Here is a 25,585-nt window from a genome sequence, read left to right as displayed (position 1 = left end):
AATTTTAAAAAATACATACAAATTAAACAACTTTTATAATTTTATTATAAATAGTTAATTAAATTTTAAGAAATAATTATAAAATTTTTTAGAATAAATAAATACTATCATTTACTATTAAAATATAATAATAATAATTACACGGCATAGAGTATCTAAACCGCCAACACATAGTACCCGTTTGCCCCTATCATTCTTACAAATGGTGTATTCCAATTGGTGGAATCCAAACTCTCATTTCATTTCACTTCATCTTTCTTTTCACAGTCAACCGCTTCAACCCATTCACTCCTCTCCTAAATCCTTCTATTCTCACATTTCCCTTTCACCGGCCCTTCAAGTTTCCCGCTTCTTCACTTCCCGACTTCATTTGGACTTAATTTGGCGTGCATTTCACCGTCATTTCATTTCACTGCCATTCCGCCCTCCCCCTCTGCCTTCGTTTTTTAAATTCGCCCTAAATTTCTCTGCATTTCAATTTCAATTTCAATTTCAGTTCTCACTCTCTCTCTCTCTATGAATATTCTTCCTATGTTTCCTCGGTTCTACAGATGGAGATGGAAACTCTGAGCCTCGTTTTTGCCTAATATTGCTTTCTTCTTCCGATTCAGTGTTTGGATTTTGTCATTTTTCGTTTCGATTGACACTAAACATCTTCCCCTTCCCGTTATTTTTCATCGGGTTTGGAATTCGATCTTCACTTCATCCTCTCGCAATAGGTAAGTTATCGTTCTCCAAATCCAATTGATACTCTTCATTCATTTCAAACTTTAAGTTGATTGTGTAGGTAGATGAAACATGTGTATTTTTAGTGTGAAGGATGCTGATCATTTTTAATGAATTATATTGATATAATATTTGACTATAACACTTTTAATTACAACATAAGTAATATTTGATGTAGATTTGTGAATTTTTTTTTCTTTGTATTGTCTATAATTTTTAAATGTTTTTTTTTTTTTTTAGTTTGTGCGGTAATTATGGAGCGGGTCTATTACTTATATCTTGCAAGTATTTTTTTTTTGTTGGACTCTGTTGGGAATAAGAATAATTTTCACCTTTTTTTTTTCTTGTGTGATCTTTTCTATGCTTTTGTGACAAGGTCTTAACTTTTTTTTTGTCTTGGTTTTAACTTTATTCGAAGCTTGATATGATTCTGATTCTGGATTTTATTCAGATCTTGTTCCATTGCTCAAGCTTTTCTGGAATATTCTCTTGTTTTTTTTTTTTTTTTTTTTTTTTTTTTATACTTTATGGTTTGAGTACTATGCTTTCCTGCGGCTGTTGTTTGAACTTCAAGCTTTTGTTTTTGAGTTCATCTGCTCCAGAGGTATGTTTTATTATTATTATTACTATTATTTGATAAGTTGATCCGTCTTCTTCTTCTTATATTAATATTTCTGTTATTATTACTAAGTTGACTGATATTTTTATGTGCGTGTTTTAAGCATGCTTTTTTTCTCCATCTGTTGCAATTCGTGTGCATGTGTTGTTTTTTGGAATTAATACCATATTTTACCGACTTAATTTTAATTCCAATGACAGTTGATTTCCGGTAAATATTGAGCTTAAGTTGTGTGTGTGCTTGTTTTTTTTTTTTTTTTTGCTTATTCTATGTACTTTTTGTTTCTTGAGTTATTTGATATCCCTTTTTAGCCTTTATAGATTAACGGGTGAGGCGTTTTTGGGGATATTCATAGAAGTTCTTTCAGTTTGAATTTGTAGTATGTTCTGACCTAGATTACGAGGGCCCATATATTTTTCTTTAAGCTAGAAGTTTATGGCATAAAAATTGAAGGTTATAGGATTCTATTTGAATTTTGTAAGGTATAAAAGACTTGCAACTGCTTCAGTGCATGCAAATAAATTTTTAAAGGTGTTTATTTTTTAATTGTTCATCTATCTCTCTTTTGTCTTCCCTTCTCTGGTGGGTTTAACTTCTATTTTAATTCAATTATATCTTTTGTCACTTATTAAATTCCATGATTATTATCATCCAGCTAACCGAAGCATGTGCCGTGGTCCAGAGAAATCAAAATCTCTATCAACTCCATCTTCATCTGCTGTAGAAGGTTCAACTAGAGCCGAAGACATGAAAGATCTAACTGTTTGTGCTGAAGATTCTTTTTCCTGCCTACTAGAGCTTGCTTCTAACAATGATTTTGAAGATTTCAAGCTAGCTTTAGATAGCGATATTTCTCTAATAAACAAAGTTGGCCTCTGGTATGTCCGTCAGATTGGATCCAAACAAATTGTTTTGGAGCACCGAACTCCTTTAATGGTTGCTTCAATGTATGGGAGTGTGGATGTTCTAAAACTTATACTCTCGTGTCCCGAGGTTGATGTCAATTTCTCCTGCGGGACAGATAGAAGCACTGCCCTTCATTGTGCTGCATCAAGTGGTTCTTTGAATGCAGTTGATGTTGTGAAATTGCTCTTGTCATCTGGCGCTGACATCAGATGTGTGGATGCTAATGGAAATCGTCCTGTTGATGTTATTGTTGTTCCTCCTAAGCTCAAAGGTCTTAAAGCATCTCTTGAAGATCTACTTTCAGATAGTGGTTGTGATGGGTCTGTTGGTGACTGTTTTATTCCACTGGCAGTTAATTCACCATGTTCTGATTCAGCGACTCATTTTTTATCACCTGAAAATGGGTTGCCATCCTCTCCTATGGCGTCCAAGTTTACTGATACTACGGTTAATTCTGCCTCCGAGAAGAAAGAATATCCAACTGACCCATCACTTCCTGATATAAAGAACAGCATATATGCTACAGATGAGTTTCGCATGTTTTCATTCAAGGTGCGACCCTGTTCCCGTGCATACTCTCATGATTGGACTGAATGTCCTTTTGTTCATCCTGGAGAGAATGCTCGTAGGAGAGACCCCAGAAAATTCCATTACAGTTGTGTGCCATGCCCTGAGTTTAGAAAGGGGGCTTGTAGACGCGGGGACATGTGTGAATATGCTCATGGAGTATTTGAGTGTTGGCTACACCCTGCCCAATATCGGACAAGGCTGTGCAAAGATGGTGTTAGTTGTAATAGAAGGGTTTGTTTTTTTGCCCACACAGCAGAAGAGCTGCGTCCATTGTACGTGTCCACTGGATCCGCTGTTCCTTCACCCCGTTCTTCTGCTTCTACTCCTAACGTCATGGACATGGCTGCTGCAATGAGCCTCTTTCCTGGTTCACCATCGTCACTTTCTGGCATGTCTCCATCTCCCTTCGCTCAGCAAATGTCTCCATCAACAGGTGGCATTCCTCACTCGTCTTCTGCTTGGCCGCAGCCAAACGTTCCAGCTCTTCATTTACCAGGAAGCAATATTCAAACTAGTCGACTAAGGTCTTCTCTTAATGCTCGTGACATGCCACCTGAAGACTTGGATGTGTTGCAAGATTTTGATGGTCAGCAACACCTTTTGAATGACCTGAGCTGTTTCTCTCAGCCCCGTCCTGGTGCCATTTCAGTTAGTCGATCTGGTCGGTCTAAGACACTAACTCCATCAAATCTTGATGATCTATTTTCTGCTGAAATTTCATCTCCTAGGTATTCTGACCCAGCAGCGGCTTGTGTATTTTCCCCAACGCACAAATCAGCTGTTTTTAACCAGTTTCAACAACTTCAAAGTTCCTTATCACCCATAAATACGAGTGTCTCGTCTCCTAGGAATGTTGAGCATACTCTTTTACAGGCTTCATTTGGTGTCTCTTCCCCGGGAAGGATGTCACCAAGAAGTTTGGAACCAATCTCTCCAATGAGCGCCCGATTATCTGCACTTGCGCAGCGTGACAAGCAGCAGCTGCGGAGTCTTAGTTCAAGGGATCTTGGTGCCCACAATCCTGTCTCAATTGTTGGGTCCCCAGGTAACTCCTGGTCTAATTGGGGTTCTCCTCATGGGAATGGAAAGGTAGATTGGTCGGTAAATGGAAATGAGCTAGGTCGATTGCAAAGGTCATCCTCATTTGAGCTTGGAAACAACGGGGAGGAGCCTGATCTGTCCTGGGTTCAATCCCTCGTGAAGGAATCGCCATCCGAGATTAAAGAGAAGTTGGCAGGTTCTGGTGGCCCTGTTGTATCTGCAGATGGGCAGAATTCCAATCCTCAAGTTGAGTCTATTGATCACTCTGTTCTAGGAGCATGGCTTGAGCAAATGCAGCTGGATCAGCTTGTAGTCTAATCAAATTGACCCATTCCATCTTGTGATAGGTATTAATTTCACAACGTACATATTCTTTTTGTCAATTTTTTGGGTGGAGCAAGGAGAGGGGAATGTGATGATACTGAAGCAAGGAGGGGGGGATGGCTGCAAAGTTGCCGAATGATAATCTATTTTTTCCCATTATTTTGTCATTCATTATTTTACTAAGGAGAGCTTTTGGGGGGGAGGCACAAGAAAGCCCCTATCTCTCTGGTGTCGATGATATCCTAGTAAAAAGAGAACATTCTTCCAAAATATCTAGTTTCGGGACTCTTTCCTTCATTCTATTCTGAGCCAAGCTTGATGGTCTTTATAGACAAAACCAGTAGCTTCATTTGTATTGAAGTTTATTTTCTTGGTTAGGAATATTTTAGTATATTGCTATTGCATGTATAGAAGGTCAGAGTGTGTTTCGCAATGGAGGTGATCATCATCGAATGTTTATTTCTGGCAGACCAAGGCCACTATCTGTGGAAGCCATGTATGTTGTATTGGTTATTATCAAGTTCAATGTAATGGTAATTTAATTGTTATTATCTAGTTTCAATGGAAATTATAATAGTTGAAAAAAGCACTGAATGTGTATTGGCTATAATAAATTGTCGTGGTTGTTTTTATGGTTGTCTAAATTCAGTAGAAATTATGTAAATTGAAAAATAAATAATAGGGTTTGATTTTACATGTATTTTTTGGTTTAGTGGCCAAGATCAAGTCGCTCATGTTCTTGGCTTTACGGAGATTTCCTGATGGAAGTTTTAGGATCTACAAGATCTATTTTTTTCTATAAAATTTTATTTGAAGACATGATTGCTAATATTGAGAAATTATTTTTTATTATATAATTTTTAAGTGAGTTTTAAATGTTAAATTATAGTTAAATTTCTATACTGAGAATATTTTCCAATCAGGAAGGATTGTTGGGTACATGTATTTTATGTAAAATTGCTTTTGTGAGGAGCTTAAATTCTGGCACACAATCCCCCCTGGTTCTATTTCCGGTGATGAGTATATCTTCATGCAGTCTTCGTTTGAAATAACTTATTATGTGTTTGTTTACATGTTCTGTGTTTAAAATATTTTCTGTAAATTTTTTTATTGAACATGTATTTGGAGTATGTATGTGTTTTTCAATGTAAAATGGTTCCGAAGAAATGGATGGATACATGTGTGCATTTTTCTTAGAAGCACAGAGTTGAAGATGGGTCCTAGTCGAGAGGTGAGACTGGGCGGTGCATTGCCATAAAAAAGCAGGTGGGTAGATTATTATTGGGCCAAACATGAATGATGGATGAGTTTTCCATGTTTGAGATGTGGATGCTAATGTGATACACGTGTCTTGATTTTCAGGATATGGGACAGTTGCAGGTTGACGTGAAGATCGCATTGATTATTGTGTTGATGGGGACCAAGGTTAGCTTGGATGATATATTTTGAACAAACACTTGAAAAGACAAACGATAGATGGATAGATCAATTGAATGGCAAATTCAGATGCGTCTACTTTTTACGAGCTGAGTACACAACTTATAATTTTATTTTACCATATTCTGCTTTGTGGGGGTCCGAACCAAGTTAATGGGTGTCGATTTCAAACTTCAAAATCTCATAATGCGACTTTTCTTACCTTGTTCACAGGAACAGAGTAAAACGCAGGACCGTGTACTGTAAATCGGTGATTTTCTCTGGTTGAGGATCAGAAGGACATGGGAAGTGGACCCACCCACATTATATGTATTGGGGTAAGCTGTTACAGCATGTGCATTATGCATTTTTTAATGTTGGTAGAGCCTGCTTTCTTTCAATTTTATATAATCTGTTTGAAATCACATGCTTCTCCAGACCCAGAAAAGTAATGAAACTCCAAAACTCCATAAAACTACATAACCATAAAAGTTTCAGAAATGGTATTAATCTTCTTTTTCAAATGCTGCACATGACAAAACTGTCACTTAGCTTCGAAGAAATCGAGCAAAACTATCACCCACTGAAGTTTTCTGCTTTATTGGTTGTGGAATAGATATTCTGATACTCCTTAGGTAGCAGGTTGGTAGGGTTGGGTTAGGCACATTAATTTTTGTTCAAAAGCTCAATGTTATGGGTAAGGCATAGTGGAGACATTATGGATTTAGGTAATCAAGCTTAAGCTCATGCTTGATGTCCTTAGTGCTTGATAAATCATTTACTAATGATTTCAAATAATGTAATTTCTCAAACAAATATAGTTTTTGTACATGGTAGAAGGAAAAAGAAATGAAAAAAGAGCAAGGTAAATATGGAAATTAGAGTGAAAATAAAGAGTATAATCAATCCGTTTCCAATATTACTTTACAGGTCATAACCCACTAAAAATATGTTTATGTCAAGTCTGACAAAGATCTGTGGTAAAAAAAGCTTCCCCACCAAATCATAACAATCATTTGGGAACTCTACATTAGTGGGGAGTGAAAAAGACCCATTCCACATTCTTTTCAGATATACATATTCTCAACACATTTTCTTATTCTTACAATTTTTAACTTATTTTCAATATATTTTTCATTAACTATTTGTTATTTAAAATTTTTAAAATTAAAATTAAAAATATTTTACAAAGATTAAAACCAAAACTTTATAATTTTTCCAAATTTCGAAACATATTTTAACTCTTGAAATATAAATCGGAATACGAAAGTTATGCCATATCAATTTTGAGTATCTTTCTGACAATTATAATGGGTTTCAAAATATATCTAGAATACATTTAATTTGAAATAGTTGTTTTGAAACATGTTGCATCCAAATTTAGAAGCGTTAAATAAGTTGTTAATATTTTAAAAGTTAATTTGTGTTAAAATTTACATTTCTAATTTATCTTTAATATTTTTATCCTCAACATTTAATATTTGATCATAAAAGTAACGATATTATTTTTTAATCGACAGTATCAACATATTATTTTATGAGTTTTTGGAATAAATATAGTGTCATACAATAAAGATCTTCATTTCTTAATTCATGATAACGAACATTAAGTTATTAAATACCTCTTTATCTCTAGATTCATTTTCATAATATCTTTGTAAGTTTTTAAAAGGTTTCAAGTTTCAATACTTTAGTATCGAATTTGAAATATGATATTGGCTATAATATATTAATTTGACGTCTTCATCCTTTATAAATTTATTAAAAAATTGATATATTTGTTTATTTCATGTATTTTTTGAAAGTTTAATTGCTAAGTTTTGTCACACATGATGACATAATTATCTTCTTGAACATTTAAGTAACACTAACACGAAAATACATTCGACATACAATCAACAATAACAATCAACTCTATTTTACTAGTTAAGAATTGTTTAGTTTTATAATAACTTTAATTTATTGCATAATAAAAAAATTGTGAAAGCAAACAAGTCTTCTTCCTTGCCTGCTAATTAAATTTAAACTATACATTATATTATGACTTGTAAAATTTAAGATACATCAAACTTTCAATAATTTGCTTTAAATAAGTATTATCTACAAGTGCACCATTAATTAATATTTTTGTTAATTTTAAAATTTAGAATAATTGGACTTTATATATGTTTGCTCTACATCATTCCAAACTTATACAAATTATCAATGACATGTTTTTTTTACACATGAAAAATGTTTTTTTGTTTTCTCGAAACTTCAATGCTAAGAATTTCATCTTCATTGGCTCAATCATGTCAAAAGCTTGCATTATAAACTTTTTGAACTTAATTATCATGCCCTTGTCCATACATGCTACTAGGACAAAAACTTTATAATAACCAATTTTATGTTATTAATTAGTGTTGGAAAAAACACATTATTAATGAATAATATTATCGTGTTTATTTCTAAGAATTATCCTATTAACATAGAATAAAATCAATTTAAGAATGTTAATAACTTTTTTAATAATTTTTAACAATAAATTATGAGTCACTATTTTATTGATTTATATATTTTAAATGGATTAATCACAAATTATCACGTAAGTATGGTAAAAAAAGTTGTTAAAAAGATATTTTGTTTTAAGAATACACAAGAATATAATTTAAAATCCTCAAAATAAAATAAAAAAACTACAATTATTGTCTAAAAACAATTAAAAAATAACATTATATCAAAATTTTTACAAGGCATTAGAGAATCTTATTGATATGATTGGTACATCCCGAGGTAAAGAACTATGATCAGATTGAGTCACATATCCTTTCCATTGCTCCTTATTTTATTTGACATTTTTATTGCTCTAATAAAACATACAATAATAGTTTCAGATTGTTTCATTTTAATTATCTTCTAAAAAATTTTCGTTTTAGGAATCCTAAACAATCTTAAATTCATACATTTGTTCAAATATTGATTTATTAAAGGCTTGAAAAACATAAGGTTTGACTTCGTCATCCTTTGTTCTAGGGTTCTTCAACTGTCCCAATATTGCATCAATCAACACAACCTCTTTAAAATACTCCTAACCCCAATATTGCATCAATCAACACAACCTCTTTAAAATACTCCTAACTAAAACCCTTAGCATGAAGAACCTTTTCATCTACTCACTCTAATAACTACAATTAGATAATCAACATGATTAATTACATTTGGTTTATCAAACTAAAATCATGTGGATCCTTAAATTTCTACTGAAATAATTCAAAATCGTGCAAAGAATGACGACAATTGTGAATATTTATTTTGATTGGTTCATTTCCATTTTCTTGTAACATAAATTAAATAAAATTGAAAAACAAAAAGAAAGAAGAAATAAAATAAAGAGAAAAAAACAAAAGCAAAATCTTTCAAACACTATGCTAGATTTCACTTTCAATAGAGGTTCTATACCAAAAACAAAAACACAACTTCTTTTTCTGGCGTTATTGAAAGAGGAAAGATCGAAGATAACAAATTATTGAAGTAAATTGTACGCCCATCTCTATATTTTCTTAAATTATACTGAAACCCTTAATTTTTAAAATATTTTGAAAGCATTATATCAATCCTTTTTATTTTCTTACGTTTCATGTGCTCTTTTCAGGTTTTAAAAATATTTCACTTACAGGAGAAACCACTGTAATGCTTGAAAAATCACATAGTATAAGTTTAATTTGATAAAGTATTTGGAATATCTTTTAGTTTATTTAATTATTTAAACAATCGCTATACACTTACTTCAATAAAAAATAGTTTAAAGTAGATACTTATTTATAGAAAGTCATTGTTTTGCTCCAAATGATTTTTCTAGGTAAAGTTTCGTATTGTCGAGTTTTGTGGATGAAAAAAACATATTTGAGAGAAGATGTTCTACTAAATTGGTTAACGAAACATTTTCAAACGGAGAATAACTATATATATCATTAATATGGTTAAAAAAGGGTGGTAGCACAAATTAGCCATTATATAAAATAACTGCAATCTCATAGTTTTTCTATTTGTTTAATGTTCTACGTTGTTATTAATGACAAAAATATGCTCTTTGTTTCATTCACAAATAATATTGTTTTGATTAATCTGTTTTAAGGGATAAAAAAATCGTGTTTGAATCTCATTATCAATTTTAAGTGAATATATGATTTTAGAAATGACTTGAAAGCTCTTATTAATTGGATTTGGACTTTCTTCCTGTTTAGATGAATAAATTCGCTTGCAAATAACTTTATGAATCTCAAAGTTAGTAAAAGAGTTTAAGATATATTATAAATATGAGATATTGAGTGAGTATTCTTTAGAAAATATCAGTTGTATTTATATAATAACAGAGTAGTTAATAATGTAATATAATAATATTTCATTATAAATAATAATTAACTATCGAAATTAGTTATAATATGTGGATATTGTTATGATAGACATATGTTGGATCGTTCATAATAAGAAGATTTTATGAATTTTATTAAATGTTGTTATTTAATGTCTATTGATATTATATATTAGAGGGTAAAGTTTTTTATGAAAATATACATATATATATATATATATATATATATATATATATATATATATATATATATATATATATTTGAATATTTGGATATTGATGGAATTCTTCATAAAATATTTAAACTCTTACATTGTAATTTGAATATATATTTTAGATTACATAATTCGGAACAATTTGTTTTTTTTTTTAAATTAATTTTGACTTTCAGATTTTAATATTTACTTATGGAATTTTACATTATTTAAAAGTCAAAATTTGCTTTAAAAAGGCGTTTTGAATTGTGCAAACTGAAATATAATTTCTGAAATTACGAGCAACTTGAAATAAATAGAATTATAATATATAAAAACTTTTAGATCAATTCATTCCCCCATTACACAATCTAATCAATTTCTGAAAAACGAAAATTCAAAGTCTTGCACAATCCATAATAACAAAGCGTCAGTGTGAAAAGGAAGAGGAAAAACAATAATCTTATAGGAGCAAATGGAAATTATGTGGTGTAGAAAGAAACACCCGTAATAAGTATCCGTTTAATGAAGTGGGCACTATTTCTTGCTGCACCCTCATAAAATCCACCAATCCCATTTGAATCTTTGTTTTTTCTATTATTTGTCAAAATTAGTATTTTGAAAAATATTTTCAGATCCGAAAATATCTTTGATGAAAGTACAATCCAAATATATTTTTTTATACATTTTGTTTGGAAAGATATTTCTAAATTTGAAAATACTTTTTAAATTATTCATTTTGAAAAATAAAAAATATATTCTAACATGAGTGTTTTGAATTTAAAAATACCTTTTGCAACATTCAATATGAAATATGCAAAAAATAATAGATTTCAGATTGGAAAGTATTTTTAGACTAAATTATATGATCTAGATTACTCCTTCCAAAATATATTAAAAAGACAGATGTATATATATTAATTTATTTGTCTGATATATGTATAGATGCAGTGAGTTTACATAGTAAAATTAGGAAGAATACAAAATATAAGAATGAGTGGGAGAGAATACATTAATTAAACACTTATAAATGGGGTATTCAATATAGAATATATTAATAAAACTATATAAGCACAGTAGAGAACAGAAAAAAACTGATACAAAACAACATCATTTTCTTCCCAATTTCTTTTGTTAGATTGCATCATCAATACATTATTCAACGTCGTCCTCTCAGAAAACGCCATGGTCCTGTTCCTGTTCCCATCCTGCATGTGTATCATTAACCATAAGTTATTAACATCTTAATTATTATTCTCTTTCTTCTAATTATTTTCCTATTTTACATGTTATTCTTCAATTATATAGAGAATAACTCTAAAACAACTATTTAATTAATTGTTTTCATACAAAAAATAATTATTTTATTAACATGTGAATAACTTAGATGTAATTTATAAGAAATTATTTTAACTTTTAATATCATTCATGATACATGGTGATTGTGTAAAAATATATTACATTGAGAAAACATTATAACTAAATTATTGTAGTAGATACTACTAGACTTGTTTGGAGAAACTTTCTTTCTAAACACTATTGAGAGAAAAAACAAAGAAATTAACTTCTTATGAGTTTAAATTACCAATTTATTCAAAAGTTAAAAATATATAAAAAAAAGACAAAAAATAACTTTTACAAATTAATTCTATATAAATAAAATCAATTTTAGCATTGTAGAAGTTGGTTTTATTTTTCTTTTTTAAAATGGTTATGGAAAAATTTCTCCCCACCTCCTCATTATAAAACTTTTATAATATGTATTATATGTTTTGTTATATTGTTGAAGGTATGTTGGGATCAGTTTTTTCTCAAGCACTCTTGAAATAAAATAAAAAAAATAAGAATAAAAAAATTAACTGTTTTATAAGTTAAATTAACTTATTGACAATATTAAAAATAAAAATTTAACAATATCACATGCATAAACTCTAAGTCTAAATTTTTTACATTCATTTGATATTATTCTTATTTTTTACTCTTTTTTTTTTGAAAAAATGCAAAAAATTACATTTATATGATTATTTTATTCTTGAATTGTGTATCAAATGAATATAAAAGTGTGTCATGATATTATTATTCATAAACAAATTTTAGATTTATAAAACATAATTTTTGTAGAAGGTGGTAAAACCATGGTCTTATAAGACAAGGAATAATCTTTACCTCCATACACCAGCAAACATGCGAAGACTCATATATATGGTTAGTGCAATCCATAGTCCAACAAAACCTTTGCTCTTAGAGAGAAGGAACAGTGAAGCAACACTTGCTAATGACACAGTTACCAATGAGTATGCAGAATATGCAAAATCAGAAGCTCCATAGTTCACACCATCAAACACAAAGGCTAATGAGTTGATTGGTTGTGTTGCAGCTACAAACTGGTCAGTCAAATTCAATCCATCAGATAAAAATCATACACAAAACACTTCTCAAATTCTTTCTTTTTTCTGGTAACTTCTTGTGTTTGATATATGTAAACTTTCTAATATATGTTTCGTTCTTAGTTATCAGAATAGTTCTATGGAGTAACAGTAGAATGACATACTTTTACGTTCATTTGACACACAGTATAGAGATAAAACGGTCATAAATGAATAAATTTTTGTATTTTCTCATAAAATAATAGTTTCAGATGAATGTAAAATATTTGTGTGTCAAAGTATCATTTCTCAATTCTATGTAGTGAAAAAGATGCAGAAATATACCGGGAGTCCTATTCTGATTAAGTGCACAACAAGAACACTTTTGGAGAAGATTCCAGCTCCAAAGTATAAACCAACTCCAACTGCAAGAGAAAGTCCAACTCCTAAAACAAAACTCATCTGAAGCGTTCTTGTTGCAGCAGCAATCACCTTTTCATAATCTTTCTCAGCAAAGGAACAAGCTAGAATTGCCTGAGATATAGTGAAAGTGATTACTGATACTCATTTGATCAAGTTATACAAAGACTTTCTCTTTTTTCTGTATGTATAATAATGTGAATAGTAGGATTTAAGCTCATGAACTTTGTAACATGATCACATTTTACAAACCAATATATATATATATCAGCAAGAAAAATGTTCACGTACCTGTACAGCAACAGCTAAACCATCAGCAAGAAGGGAAGATGTCAGCCACACCTGCAAGCAGGTTTGGAAAGCAGCCATAGGAATTGGGCCAAATCTTGCTGCCAATGACGCTGCAAGGGTTTGGCAGAATGTCACAGCCACAACTCTTGCCAACAGAAGACCTCCTATTGAAATTGAAGATGAACTTCAGCATGAGTTTGGTCACTAATTAAACTAGAATTGNNTGTTTTTTTGTTCTTGTTTCTAACANANGAGAGTNAGATTTCAGTTATAGTACACTTACCATTTTTAAGAAACCTGAATATCTGCAAGTCCTTGATGCTTGGAGGTACAAGATCCACTTTTCTAGTTAATATCAACAAGAGGGCGAATGCCATCACATACCTAATTAGAAAGGGTCGACATTTTGTAAGTTCATGTTTTGGTAAATGAATTGCTTGAACACTACAAGGATGAAAACCATGTAAGACTTACTGAGAGAGCACATGTGAAATGGCTGCACCTTTGATGCCCAGTTTGCAGTAGAAGATAAGAATTGGATCCAAAGCCACATTCAATGCATACCCCGAGACTAAAACCACACACACAGACGAATCTCGTCAAGGAAAATTTTGACTAATATATGCATTTTGAACTTTTGATGCTTTTACTGAATCATTTGAACCTACCAATAACATATAAAGGAGTTGTAGTGTCCTTGAATCCTCGAAAGATTCCTTGCATGGCCAAGGAGAGAAGAACTGCAGGAGCACCTAAAGCTCTCAATCTCAAGTATTTAACAGCTGGATTTAGCATAGGAGAATCCTACACAAAGAGAATTAGCTTCACTTCAGTAAAAGATTAGAAAAATGCCTTCTAGAAAATCAAGATTTGTTANATATAACTCATATATGATAACATACAGGTTTCAGACCCATTGCAGCTAATAGAGGTTTGGCTGCAAATACAAGGGTTGCTGCTTGAAGAAGGCCAAGGATTGTGCCAAAAAGTAGCGCTGTTGATGCAGAAGCAACGTGTCGCTTCTTCCTTCCAGGTTTTGACACACTCTTGTTACTACTACTTCCAGCAGAGGTAGATTTGCTTACACTAGTATTGCAGTCTGATAAGGAAATTGGTTATTGTTAAACTAAAATGGGAGAACACAAACTTTCATATATATTCATATACATAATCTTTATCGTAATGAATTTCCTATTCGAAGCTATAAAATGTGTGATGTGTATTAGTGTATACACAAAAATAGAAAGGCAAAACCAGAAAGGGATAGAAAGTACCATCCATTTCCACATTCTCACTTGTTGAAGATGAAGATTCTGTTGGAGTCTCATTGTGTTCCTTGGATGCTCCTTTCTCTATATCTTGAATCAACTGATCCTCCGGCCTTACCTCCTTGGACTTGGCCTTAATGTTTTCAGTCAAATTCTTTTCTTTGTTGATTTTTTCGATGGTATTTTCCTCAGCCACAAAGGAAGTTGTGATGCTAACCAAAGGGAAGATGGTAATTCTTGAAGCTTGGTTAAACAAAGCGATGGACACTCCTGCTGCAGCAAGCTCCACGGGACCTAACACATGAACAATGAAAAGTCAGTGTAAAAGTTGTAGCTATTCCTATGCAGTGTAGGGACCAAATGATATATAAAACCTTCCAATTATGGCTACACTACAACTTGCAACTGCTATTAGTGTGTGCAAAAAGTTGCCAAGCCAAACCACAAAACCTGATTAGTGCAATTTACATGTGTGTGTGTGTCTTTTTGTGCAAACATCACATGAGACAAGGAAATTGATGTACCCAAGTGGCCAATGAATGCTGTGTCTATGAGAGAAGCAATAGGATCAGCAGCAACAGCAAGTGCAGAAGGGAATGCAATCCCAAGTATCTCCTTGGCAATGGAGTCCATCTTGAAAACATGTCTGCATATGTTTTTGAACCAAGTATTAGTATTTTGCAGTCACATATTTTGTTTCTTGAATGATGTTGCTCCTAAAAGGAACAAGGGTGATTGATGAGCTGATAAAATATAAGGGTACGTACCTTGCATCTTTGAAGAAAACTGAGACAGGCAGGTTTCTGTTGTTGTTCTTTGGTTCATTACTTGAGCTACCATTCTCGTCCATGATGTTTCCCTTAAATCTCAACAATCTGTCAAGTTTTGAGTTTGAGGTCGTTCAGTGTTTTGAATCATCAAAAAAGAAAGAAAGAAAAAAACGTTTAATATAGATCTCCATGCAGGAAACTCAAGCTTGTTCCTGACAGCATAAATAAACTATGTATTGTGCGCCTTTGACAAAGATCACAAAGGAAAAGTGACCTATTTATGGTAATATTGCAGAAATCAAGGAGTGCTGAAAAAAAGTTGCTGACAAAAGTATCATCACTATTGCAGTTTCAACTTTCCTCGGATGTGTTTTAATAATGTTTCTATCATGAAACAACTCTTTCTAACTTGAATTAATTGATATTCAGATGCAACAATGAAGGTATATATATATATATATATATATATATATATATATATATATATATATANTATATATATATATATATATATATATATATTGAGTTAAATATGTTTTTGTTTCTTAACTTTCAGTGAAAATTGGAATTAGTCTCTCTTCAAAACTTTAGTCTAATTTAGTTCCTCAACTATAAAAAATGTATGAATTTAGTCCTTTTAACTAAATTTTGTTAGGTTTCTTTGATGTTTCAAGAATATTTCATGATAGCATTTGAGTTGTTTACACTATTTCATACATTTTCGCTTCAATCTTAGCTGAGAAACGCATTTAATAAATTTTGGTTAAAAGGACTAAATTCATACATTTCTAAATTAGGAGACTAAATTAGGTCAAAGTTTTAAAAATGGACTAATTTCAAATTTCAGTGAAAGTTAAATGATCAAAAAACATGTTTAACCCTTAAGTTTTATATTATATGTGAAATTTACCTTTTAATATCTTGTAATATCTACGTACATGAAGAATGTATAGTAATACATTAATGTAAACAAATAATGTTTAACGAATTGCAGGATTTACAAGGCAGAACATGTCAGTTTCTTTCTTTAATATAAGATAAAAGCTAAAGCACTTATGAATGTTGGAATCTTACACCCTAATGCATATACTTTTTTGACATTCGTTATAGATCCTAAAACTGAACTTTTGAAGTCTTATAACATGATATTACCTACCATCTTTCATTTTTAAAAGAATAACAGAAAATCAATCAACTGTGTTAAATTTTATCATTTTTTAATATTTACCCAAAAAGATCATTTTTAAGAAAAAAACATAAAAACTTACTTATATTCGCTAAAAAAAAGATTTTTACGAATAAAAAGATAAGAGTTTTACCATAAAAAATTACATTTTCTTTGTGAACCAAACTTACTTTACTTCTAAAATATTACTTCATATAATAAACAAAACAAGTTTTTACGAATTTTACGATTAATTTCTTACAAAATAATAAAATTGCTTAATTTCGAACTCAATTTTATTTAAAACTAATTTTTCTAAAATTAAATTTGAAAAATCAACCAAACACAAGTTACTTAAACAAGATGTGAATAAATCATGAAAGTTAATTTTCTACCAATAAGAGTCCATATTCGTAAAAATAAAAAAATAAAATCAGTAAATCGTTTAAAAGCTTCACACCCCACAGATATGGACTGATTATCATGTTTTGACAGTTTTGTTTTATTTATCAAAAATAAATTATTATAGAATAAGTTGAAACAAGAAAAGTTCATTAAGCAACGAATCTAAATCCATTTTAATGCGTATTTTATAGTAAAATAAAAAGAAAGCTTACGCACTTTAGTGATTTGAATTTGTTCTGAATTAGAATCTACACATAAAGTTGTGTTTTTAATTATTAATAATAAAAATAATAATAATAAAAATAATAAATAATGATAAAATATATGCATCAATTAAAAAGGAAAAAGAAAATGCAATGGTGTCAGATCCTCAAGAAAATGACAGATAAAGTTTAAATTGTAATCTGTTGAATAAAAAGTATGATGTTTTCAAGATGACAATTATCTCTATCTATTTTGAAGAATACTTTTTTTAACAATTTAAAATGTAATAAAAAATTGTGTAATGTTGGCATCATCATCAGTTGTTTTTTTATTTTATATTTTTTCTTCTAAATTAATAAGAAATAAGATTGAATTGAGGGTAAAATATATATTTTTAAAAAATTATTTTAGAAAATTTTGTTTTATTTTTAAACTAAATTATAGACTTATTTGGTTTGTATATGTATGAAAATCATATAAAATATTATTTTCAACAAAGAGTAAGTAGATGATATATATGTTTGTCACATAAAAAAATTTTACATGTTACTTAGAAAAATGTTTTATGTTTATAAAGACAAAATAAACAGACAATTTAATTTAGAAATAAAACATAGTGTTTAAAAATTAAAAAACATACTTAATCTTAAATTAATTACTAACTAAGATAATTACCCTTGTGTGTACGCACCAAAATATAACACGCATGACATACTAAAGCATTATACTAATCCTTTACCTTGTTGGCCACTATTTCTCCACTATCTTCAATTAAAATAAGTTCTTTATATACTGCCAAAACTCTAATTAAGTACTTAAACACAAAAATAAATAAATAAATAAATAAAAAATCGGAAAAAGATTATAAATTTTTAACCAAGTTTATTTGTTTCCAATGGATAGTTTTCAAATCAAACATTTGAAATTGTTGAATCATACATTTTGAGGTGTGATAAAACTTTCTAAAAGAGAATAATATTTTATAAAGAAATTAAAATGTATCATGAACAATAAACCCTATATTTTAAAGTACTATTAAATGATAAAAGTAGTTGAAGAGAGATTAAAACCGTACATCGACCCTAAGAAAATGGAACAAGGTTTAACATATTGGTGGGTCCCACAACCTAATCCGTACACCACCAATGACTTTTCACACACAAATTTTCCACTTATATATATTTCACATCATTTCATAAATTACACTAAATGTGCATGCACTTATAAATTCCTTATATATTTTCAAATATGTCACTTCAAAAATAAGCTTAGATATTTTGTTATTGTTGTGGTCAATTGTTAGGTGTAAAAATGTCTACTTTTTTTTACCATCCCTTTTAGAATCTTAAACAATTACTACTAAAAAAATACAAGAAAAGAAAAAAAAGTGTATTTACAAGTTACCAATTAGATAGCATGGAAGCTAGGTGGCATGCAAGTTGCATGAAGTTGATAAACTTTAGATTAGAGAAGTGACTAATTTAGGCATTTGGTGTAGGGTGATGTTGAATTCACAAAAGTTATCACAATAATGTTAAGCTTTAGTATGCAACTAAGCCAAAAAATCATGGTAGGTTTTTTAATTAATACACATTTTTTTGCTAGTGGTATGGTTTGATAAAGAGCTTCCCCCATTTTAAAGCAAAAGCATGCATCTTTATATATCTATGGAGTATACTTTACCATCTTCACCATTTGATAGAATATAACAAGAAGAATGAAGAACATAGGAAACAAAATGTGAGGGTAAGAGTTAAATACAATGACATGTATACATATATAGAATATGGAACGATCTCATTTATATATTATAAATTTTGATGATATTTTTAGTCGATGTGTAACGTTCAACAGACATATTGAAAAAAAAAAGTGAGAAAATCAAGTGAATTGCATTTAAGTTTGATTCCATGACATACCTTATATTAAGAAGGTTTGATCTTGAAGCTTGCAGGAAGTCTCTCTCAATGCTTCGTCTTCACTGAAACACTAAGATGAGAAAGAGAAGCTACACCACTCCCCTTTTTATAAGTACCCTTAACCCCACTGTTTTCCTAGGTATTCAAAGACATTTTCACACATGATAAATTATTGTTTTTTTGTCAAGTTGTTAATTTTTAAAAATGGTTTTTGTATGTATATTTAAAATGGTAGAAAAAAGAGTGATTTTTTGTGTGAAGGGTGACACGTTTCGGAATGGCAAGAAGAATTTACAGGTGTTGGTTTTGGTGATTAAGAAATAGTGAGCAAAGAGAATGAGAAGGGAAAATGTTTGATAAATGTCCACTATGATGATAGATTGATAAGCAAGGTGTAAGGTGAAGTATAAAATATTGTTCTACTTTATGCTACAATTTGTGGTGCTTTTCATTCAAAGAGAGTACCATTGTGGGCTACGTCTGAATCCCATTATAACCTCCAATATCTCAATCTTCCAAATTTAAATGTACTACCACAATCTGACCTAATTTTTTCTGGTTTCAACATGCATATATATATATATATATATATATATATATATATATATATATATATATATATATATATATATAATCATTTTCATTTTTCATCTAAGTGGGGTTTCTTTGTTTTTTTCTTAAAAAAGTAAACAAATTTATATCAAGGAAGTTCTAAAAGTTATTATTAAAAAATGGTTTTTAAACCTAATTCAACCTTACAAAATTAATATAGATAGATTTAGTATTACTTATATATATTATAAATTGATTTTATCTCTAGTTGATATGAGATTTCCAACAATTATTTATATAAATACATACAAAATTTACATTACAAACTAATTAACATTCAATTATGTCCAAATTTATTTTAATGAAATTTATTATTTATTAGATTTATTATTATAATTACTATACAGTTATTAAACTACTTATTAATTTTAGCTTTTTAAAATATATATGTTTTGAGATGATAAAAATGTATTTAAAATTTCACATCAATTAGTTATAAAATAAAATTAAATATAAGTGAATATAAATATTATGTTACAAACTTATTTTGTTTAGTTATATTAAACTTAAATTTATTTCTTAAATTTTTTTTTTATTTTCTTTCTACTAGAAGTTTTTAAATAAATTTTTTTATTCAAGCAAGTACGGAATTTCTTGGTAAATAAATCACCTCTACACACAAAATGTTAAAAAGTCATGTGAATTTGTCATATTTCTTAGTCTCTTTTTTTTTCCTTTGTTACTATAACTTCCTATATGAATTTCTCATAATGATGAAACAATATAAGGAGTTTTATATCTTTTGTTTGATAATAATGTAGATGTTTCCTCTTTTGCTGAATCAACTTTCTCTTATATTCTCTAAGAAATATTCTCTGTGGCTGATGAAAATTTTGTTTTCAATATTATACTTAAGTATATTAATCACTTATTAAAATTGAAAGAATTTAATTGATGCACTACTAGTAAACAACTTTCGCGTTATAATTTATACTCTTTTATTTATTTTTTTAATTTTGGGTATCTAGGTCAAATAAGCTAATTTAATAAAAAAAAAATTAAAGATAAAAATTATAAGAGATATTTGGTGGGACTATAAAAACATATATAAAAACTTGAACTTAAGGAATAAAGAAAAATTAAAATAGCTAATATGAAAATATAGATAATAGATATTTCAGATAAAAAAATGAAAATGTTAATGCAAACAATTAACAGTAATTAAGTTAATAAAAGGATATTTTTAAGGAGAGTATTGTTTTTATTATATTGTATATTGATTTCATCTCTAGTTAATGTGTGATTTTTAACTTAATTTCTTTTACGTTGAGAAATACATATTTTGTGTGTGAGATTATATTAGTGAATGATCCAATAAATTTTTATACCATAATAGGAAGTGAATTTAGCTATAACATAACTTTACAAAATTAACTTGTAAGGTGATGATCGTATTCATTCATATACTATATATAATTTGATATTATTTCTAATCAATGTAGGATCTTCAAATACATATTTTCATACAAAGACATTGACATCTTGAACGTGAGATCAAATATTTGTAGATAGTTCAATAATGGTCTAATAGTATAAATAGATTCAAAAAACCTCTTTAAGATAAATTTTAATATCATATTAAGAAGTAAAATTAATCATAATTCATCGTCACAACATCGATTTATAAAGTACATATCACTCTCACTTATATTCTATAAAATAATCTTATTTCTAATTAAACTAAGATCTCCAACTATTCACAATATTTTCTTACTGTTCCGGTATATCTAATAGTCCTACATCACTTACTACTCAAAGTTAATAACAATTTAAATATCTTTCTCCTTCAACTCTTTGAGATGCTTTTTAAAATCTTAATCATTTCATACTCTAAAATTGTCTATCTCAAATATAATGATTGATCTTATCAATGTCATTCGATAAAATTTATATGAATAACATTTTATTTTTAAATGTAGAAAAAAAACTATTATGACTAGTTTAATATTCTTACAAAAGCATGTCTTTATTTACACATAAAAGTTATTGAATAAAAAAGATTAACATTAAAGCATATTATGCTCATGTCACTTTATCTCACTTTGGTCCTAATGATATCATAATCATAATAAAAGGTAATCACACAATAATATCTAAGTTGGCATTTCCACTTTTTCGCGTGGAAGCCGCGTGCCCTAGATTATTAAATTTAATCTTCAATTAACTTTCGTGTGGAAGACACACGATGCTACCCATTACTTCATTAAATTATTACATGCAAGCATTACTGAATATTCTTTTTATGTTATTTTATACACCATATTCAACAAATGCAACACTTTAAAATATTACAATATTACACTTTAAAAAATAAGTTTATTCATAATAAAAAGTTATTAATTTGTTTATAATTATTATTAGCTTTGTGTTGAAAGTCTCGTGTCGACTAGAAAGAAGACCAATGTATAATATATAAGTGAGGCTACCTCACCTTACAAACTGGTTTTATGGAGTTGAGTTAGACTTAAAAACTCACTTTCTAATATGGTATTAAAGTTATGGTCGGAGTCTATCCTAGTAATATTTATTCTTTTTTAAACATTTTTATTTTCATCCGTTTTCGAACCGTTATTGTACATCGATGTGAAGGGGTGTGTTTAAAAACCAACTTTCTAATACTTTAATCTATGAAAAAATAATTTTTTATTTTTTGTTTTTTTATAAGATTTTGTAGAAAATTTCGTCCAATACTATCAAACACGTACATTGATTAAGATTGTAAGTGTGTTTATACTTTATAGAAGAATTGATTTGGTTTTTCCACTTACTTTTAACCTGGGAAACCACGCACTCGTGCTATATATAAAAATCAAAACAAACACTTTTTTTGTTGTTGTGGGGAACAATGAAGATTAAAATAACTGGTTGATGAAAAATTGGTGAACCAATTAGTTCACAATTGAAAATATCAGTGGAGCAAACAATTGATAAAGAAAAACGATTGAAAATCAGTGACAGCTGCAAAACAATTTGAATTCAAAAATACTTTTTGACATGAATAAAGTTAAAGTGTAAAATCTACACTTAGATTTTTATGGTTTAGTTTTTAGCTTACAGTGCATACACTTTTTGTTTTCTAATTTTAAAATAACATACTTGATTTTACTAACAATTTTTTAATTTATTTTTGAAATAAATATATGTAATAAAATGTTTAATTTTCGTTATTTAGGTTGATTTTTGTTCACACTATATAAATTACTATGACATCACTTTTAAATAGTGTTCATCTAAAGTAAGGTTATTATAAAAATACATATTTTCTTTTATCAGTAAAGAATACTTAAATTTACAATAGAGGTATATTTTAACTAATTTACCCAATATTTAAATAAAATAATTTCAAAAACTTTAATTTCAGACAATTTTAATATAGATATCATTAGCTACCGTACCAAAATAATATACCCTTTCAGAAAATTTGCAATATTCTGTTAGATAAAAATATCGTATAACAATTAAGTCAAGAAGAAAAACAAAATCTACAATTATATGATATATAGATTAAACAACTTTACATTTTGATTCTCTTAAAAAAATTAATCTGTCATTATGAAATGTGCAATTACCATCCAATAATATGATTAATTAATTTGTTCAGTGATTAATTTGATATCGTACTTAACATTGTCTTCACTAAATTATTCCATTTGCAAAAGGAAAATGTGGGTGTATATTATACATCCTTCATAGTACATTTTCATCTAAAGAATAATTAATTATATTTTTATTGTAAACTTTAAATCTAATTAAGTTTTAAGTCTCTCGTATTAAATTTCTATTAAATTATTTTGATCTATTAAATATTAAAAAAAATTATGTTTTCCAATTGAATTCAATTTTTTTCTTAACTAAGTGATTTAAATGTTATCTTGTCTAGTATTAAATTGTAGGAATTTAATTGAAAAATATAGAAAATCATAAGTACTCAATAGACAAAAATAACTTAATAAAAATTCAATTAAAAACACTTAAATTTATATGAAAAACTTAAAAAACTTTATTAAACCTAATTAAAGTGAAATTTTGTATTAAGTTAAAGTTGAACTATAGAATGCATGTGAACCTAACATATGTCGACATAATAACACAATGATCTAGATGACGTACATAAATTAAACTTAGTTCAATACAAGTAAATCATATACAATTTTATGAAACTTAAATGCATTTATGAAATATCATGTTTTGAGTGCAACTTCCAACATTGAAGTTTTTCATGTGAGAGAAAAGTTATGCATTCGTATTTAATTGATGTATGTGTTGGAGTCTCTTGTTTCTCACTTATATTTAATTGATCTATACAAAGTGAAGCGTGCTTTGCAAAAATAGAAAAAGTCAAAGACATGAAGGATACAAATGGTGCAATTCATTGAACTTAATCATTGCGTTCTCCACAAAATCTGTGGGCTATGAATGTTTACTTACTTATTTAATTCATGATTCTTCCACTTAATTCACAAACCTTAATTAATTAATTTCAGAACATCCTTTGGAACCTTAATTAATTGATTTAGTTCATCATCGTTTGTGTTATAAAGTTGTTTACTCCAAATGCTTTGAAATCTTAGAGACTCCTACAAAAATAAAAATAAAAATTAGCATTATGGTGAGAAACAATTGGCTTATCACTAACTAAAAGTGTACGTAAAACAAGGTTCAACCAAGATCAAAGTTGAAAAGATACCATTATAAGTAAAAGAAAAAAACTAATAATTATGCATTATTTAATATAGTAAAAGGATACATCACTGAACAATTCTTACTAGAAACATTCTGCTTGTGATTGGAGAATACATTAACTACTAATTGTTTTCGTTATGTTAAATGTTTTTTTAAGGTTGGATGGTACTTTCTTTTGTGCTATTTATGAGACTCTAACTAGAAGTGTAGTTGAATCCTTTTAATAAAATTTAGTCTATAAGGTTGCATACATTGACTATTGTTTTTCAGAATTATTTTTTTGTTCAATATATAATAAGTAAATAGATTAATTTATATTACGGTTTTATGGAACCATATATTATTATTCTTAAAAAAATTATATTAAACATCATTATAACACTAGTATATAAAAAAGCTTCTATCACATCTACTACGTTACAATTTTTACGAAATTGAAACATAAAAAGGATTAGTGACATTTTTACAATTTTTATGAACATATAGGTCTCGGTTCATAAAGAATCAAAGTCATATGTTATTTTTGGTCTTGATTAAAAGACAATCGAAACCTAAAAAATGTCAGGTTAGCATAAATTTTCAAATATAATATCAAAATAGGGTCTACAATATCGATATTTTATAGAAACACTACCATAAGGTCTTATGAAACTGACAATTTTAGAAATTTCAATTGACAACATTCTGAACAGGGCCTATGGCTTTGGTTCTCTACAGAACCGCTATCATAAGACCATGATCCTATGCAGGCTGACTTTTCAATTGACAAACAAGTCGATGGCCTTGGTTGTATGCAGGACCGCTACCATAAAGAGTCTATTACTTTGGTTCTATTCAGAATCGGCATCATAAGTTTTTAAAAAATAACTGTTTTATTTTATTTATTATCTGAACAACTCTTATGGCCTCAGTTGTTTTGGAAATTGGTGCATAGAGCCTTTATACTTTGTTTTCTGAATGAATTGGAGCCAAAAGTTTGAACCAAATTTTAAAATTGCCACTAAAAGTTTTAATTTTTTTTTTAATTTTTTCAACATGCTTTAGGTAGCGGTTCTTCGTAGAACTGATGCCATAGAACATTTATCAATTTGGTTATTAAAAGAACTGAGACAATATGTGTTTCCAGAGTTAAAAATTCACGAAATGGCAGACCCTTGAACAATTTTCTTCTTTGTTTCTTCTACGTTTTCACGAACCAACTACACCGCTCCTTCAACTCTGTTGTCCAACACCACGGTCAGTGCCTCCAACATCATTGCAAGTGCTCTTAACTCATTCTTATTGGTCTGAAACTGTCCCGCACCCTTCCTTCACTCGGGAATGCAATTCTCCACC

The 25,585-nt window shown here is 29.0% G+C and overlaps 2 protein-coding genes across 4 annotated transcripts; one reads left to right on the top strand and one right to left on the bottom strand.

Moving 5' to 3' along the window:
* The first annotated feature begins 313 nt into the window (after nt 1-313).
* On the top strand, nt 314-4,818 carry LOC106762214 (zinc finger CCCH domain-containing protein 30-like). 2 transcript variants are annotated; one of them, XM_014645989.2, is made up of 2 exons: nt 314-719; nt 2,028-4,818. In XM_014645989.2, exon 2 carries the CDS (start codon nt 2,093-2,095, stop codon nt 4,178-4,180), a length of 2,088 nt encoding a protein of 695 aa, XP_014501475.1. In that variant the 5' UTR covers nt 314-719; nt 2,028-2,092; the 3' UTR covers nt 4,181-4,818. The 2 variants fall into 2 exon arrangements, with proteins under 2 accessions (XP_014501475.1, XP_014501476.1); XM_014645990.2 differs by having other exon boundaries at nt 315-719; nt 2,001-4,818.
* A 6,360-nt stretch (nt 4,819-11,178) lies between these two features.
* LOC106760804 (protein DETOXIFICATION 43) lies at nt 11,179-19,096 on the bottom strand. 2 transcript variants are annotated; one of them, XM_022781213.1, is made up of 12 exons: nt 18,956-19,096; nt 15,260-15,367; nt 15,017-15,138; nt 14,520-14,786; nt 14,127-14,323; nt 13,893-14,028; nt 13,699-13,795; nt 13,508-13,608; nt 13,225-13,388; nt 12,859-13,047; nt 12,314-12,531; nt 11,179-11,355 (listed from the first exon to the last, which is right to left on the bottom strand). In XM_022781213.1, exons 2-12 carry the CDS (start codon nt 15,340-15,342, stop codon nt 11,307-11,309), a joined length of 1,623 nt encoding a protein of 540 aa, XP_022636934.1. In that variant the 5' UTR covers nt 15,343-15,367; nt 18,956-19,096; the 3' UTR covers nt 11,179-11,306. The 2 variants fall into 2 exon arrangements, with proteins under 2 accessions (XP_022636934.1, XP_014499717.1); XM_014644231.2 differs by having other exon boundaries at nt 14,499-14,786; nt 18,956-19,085.
* Nucleotides 19,097-25,585: the final 6,489 nt, after the last annotated feature.

Source organism: Vigna radiata, chromosome 5, assembly GCF_000741045.1.
Source record: "Vigna radiata var. radiata cultivar VC1973A chromosome 5, Vradiata_ver6, whole genome shotgun sequence".
NCBI classification, from domain to species: Eukaryota; Viridiplantae; Streptophyta; class Magnoliopsida; order Fabales; family Fabaceae; genus Vigna; species Vigna radiata.
Note: the sequence above shows the minus strand (reverse complement) of the source record. Positions and strands in the feature narration are given on the sequence as shown.

Excerpts from the sequence above, each read along its gene's own strand:
- LOC106762214 (XM_014645990.2), top strand. The coding sequence starts at position 2,012 with ATGTGCCGTGGTCCAGAGAAATCAAAATCTCTATCAACTCCATCTTCA.
- LOC106760804 (XM_014644231.2), bottom strand. The coding sequence starts at position 15,342 with ATGGACGAGAATGGTAGCTCAAGTAATGAACCAAAGAACAACAACAGA. Across the intron at positions 12,532-12,858 it reads TAATCAGAATAGGACTCCCG|TTTGTAGCTGCAACACAACC; the intron begins GTATATTTCTGC and ends TTGACTGACCAG. Across the intron at positions 11,356-12,313 it reads ATGTTTGCTGGTGTATGGAG|GATGGGAACAGGAACAGGAC; the intron begins GTAAAGATTATT and ends ATACACATGCAG.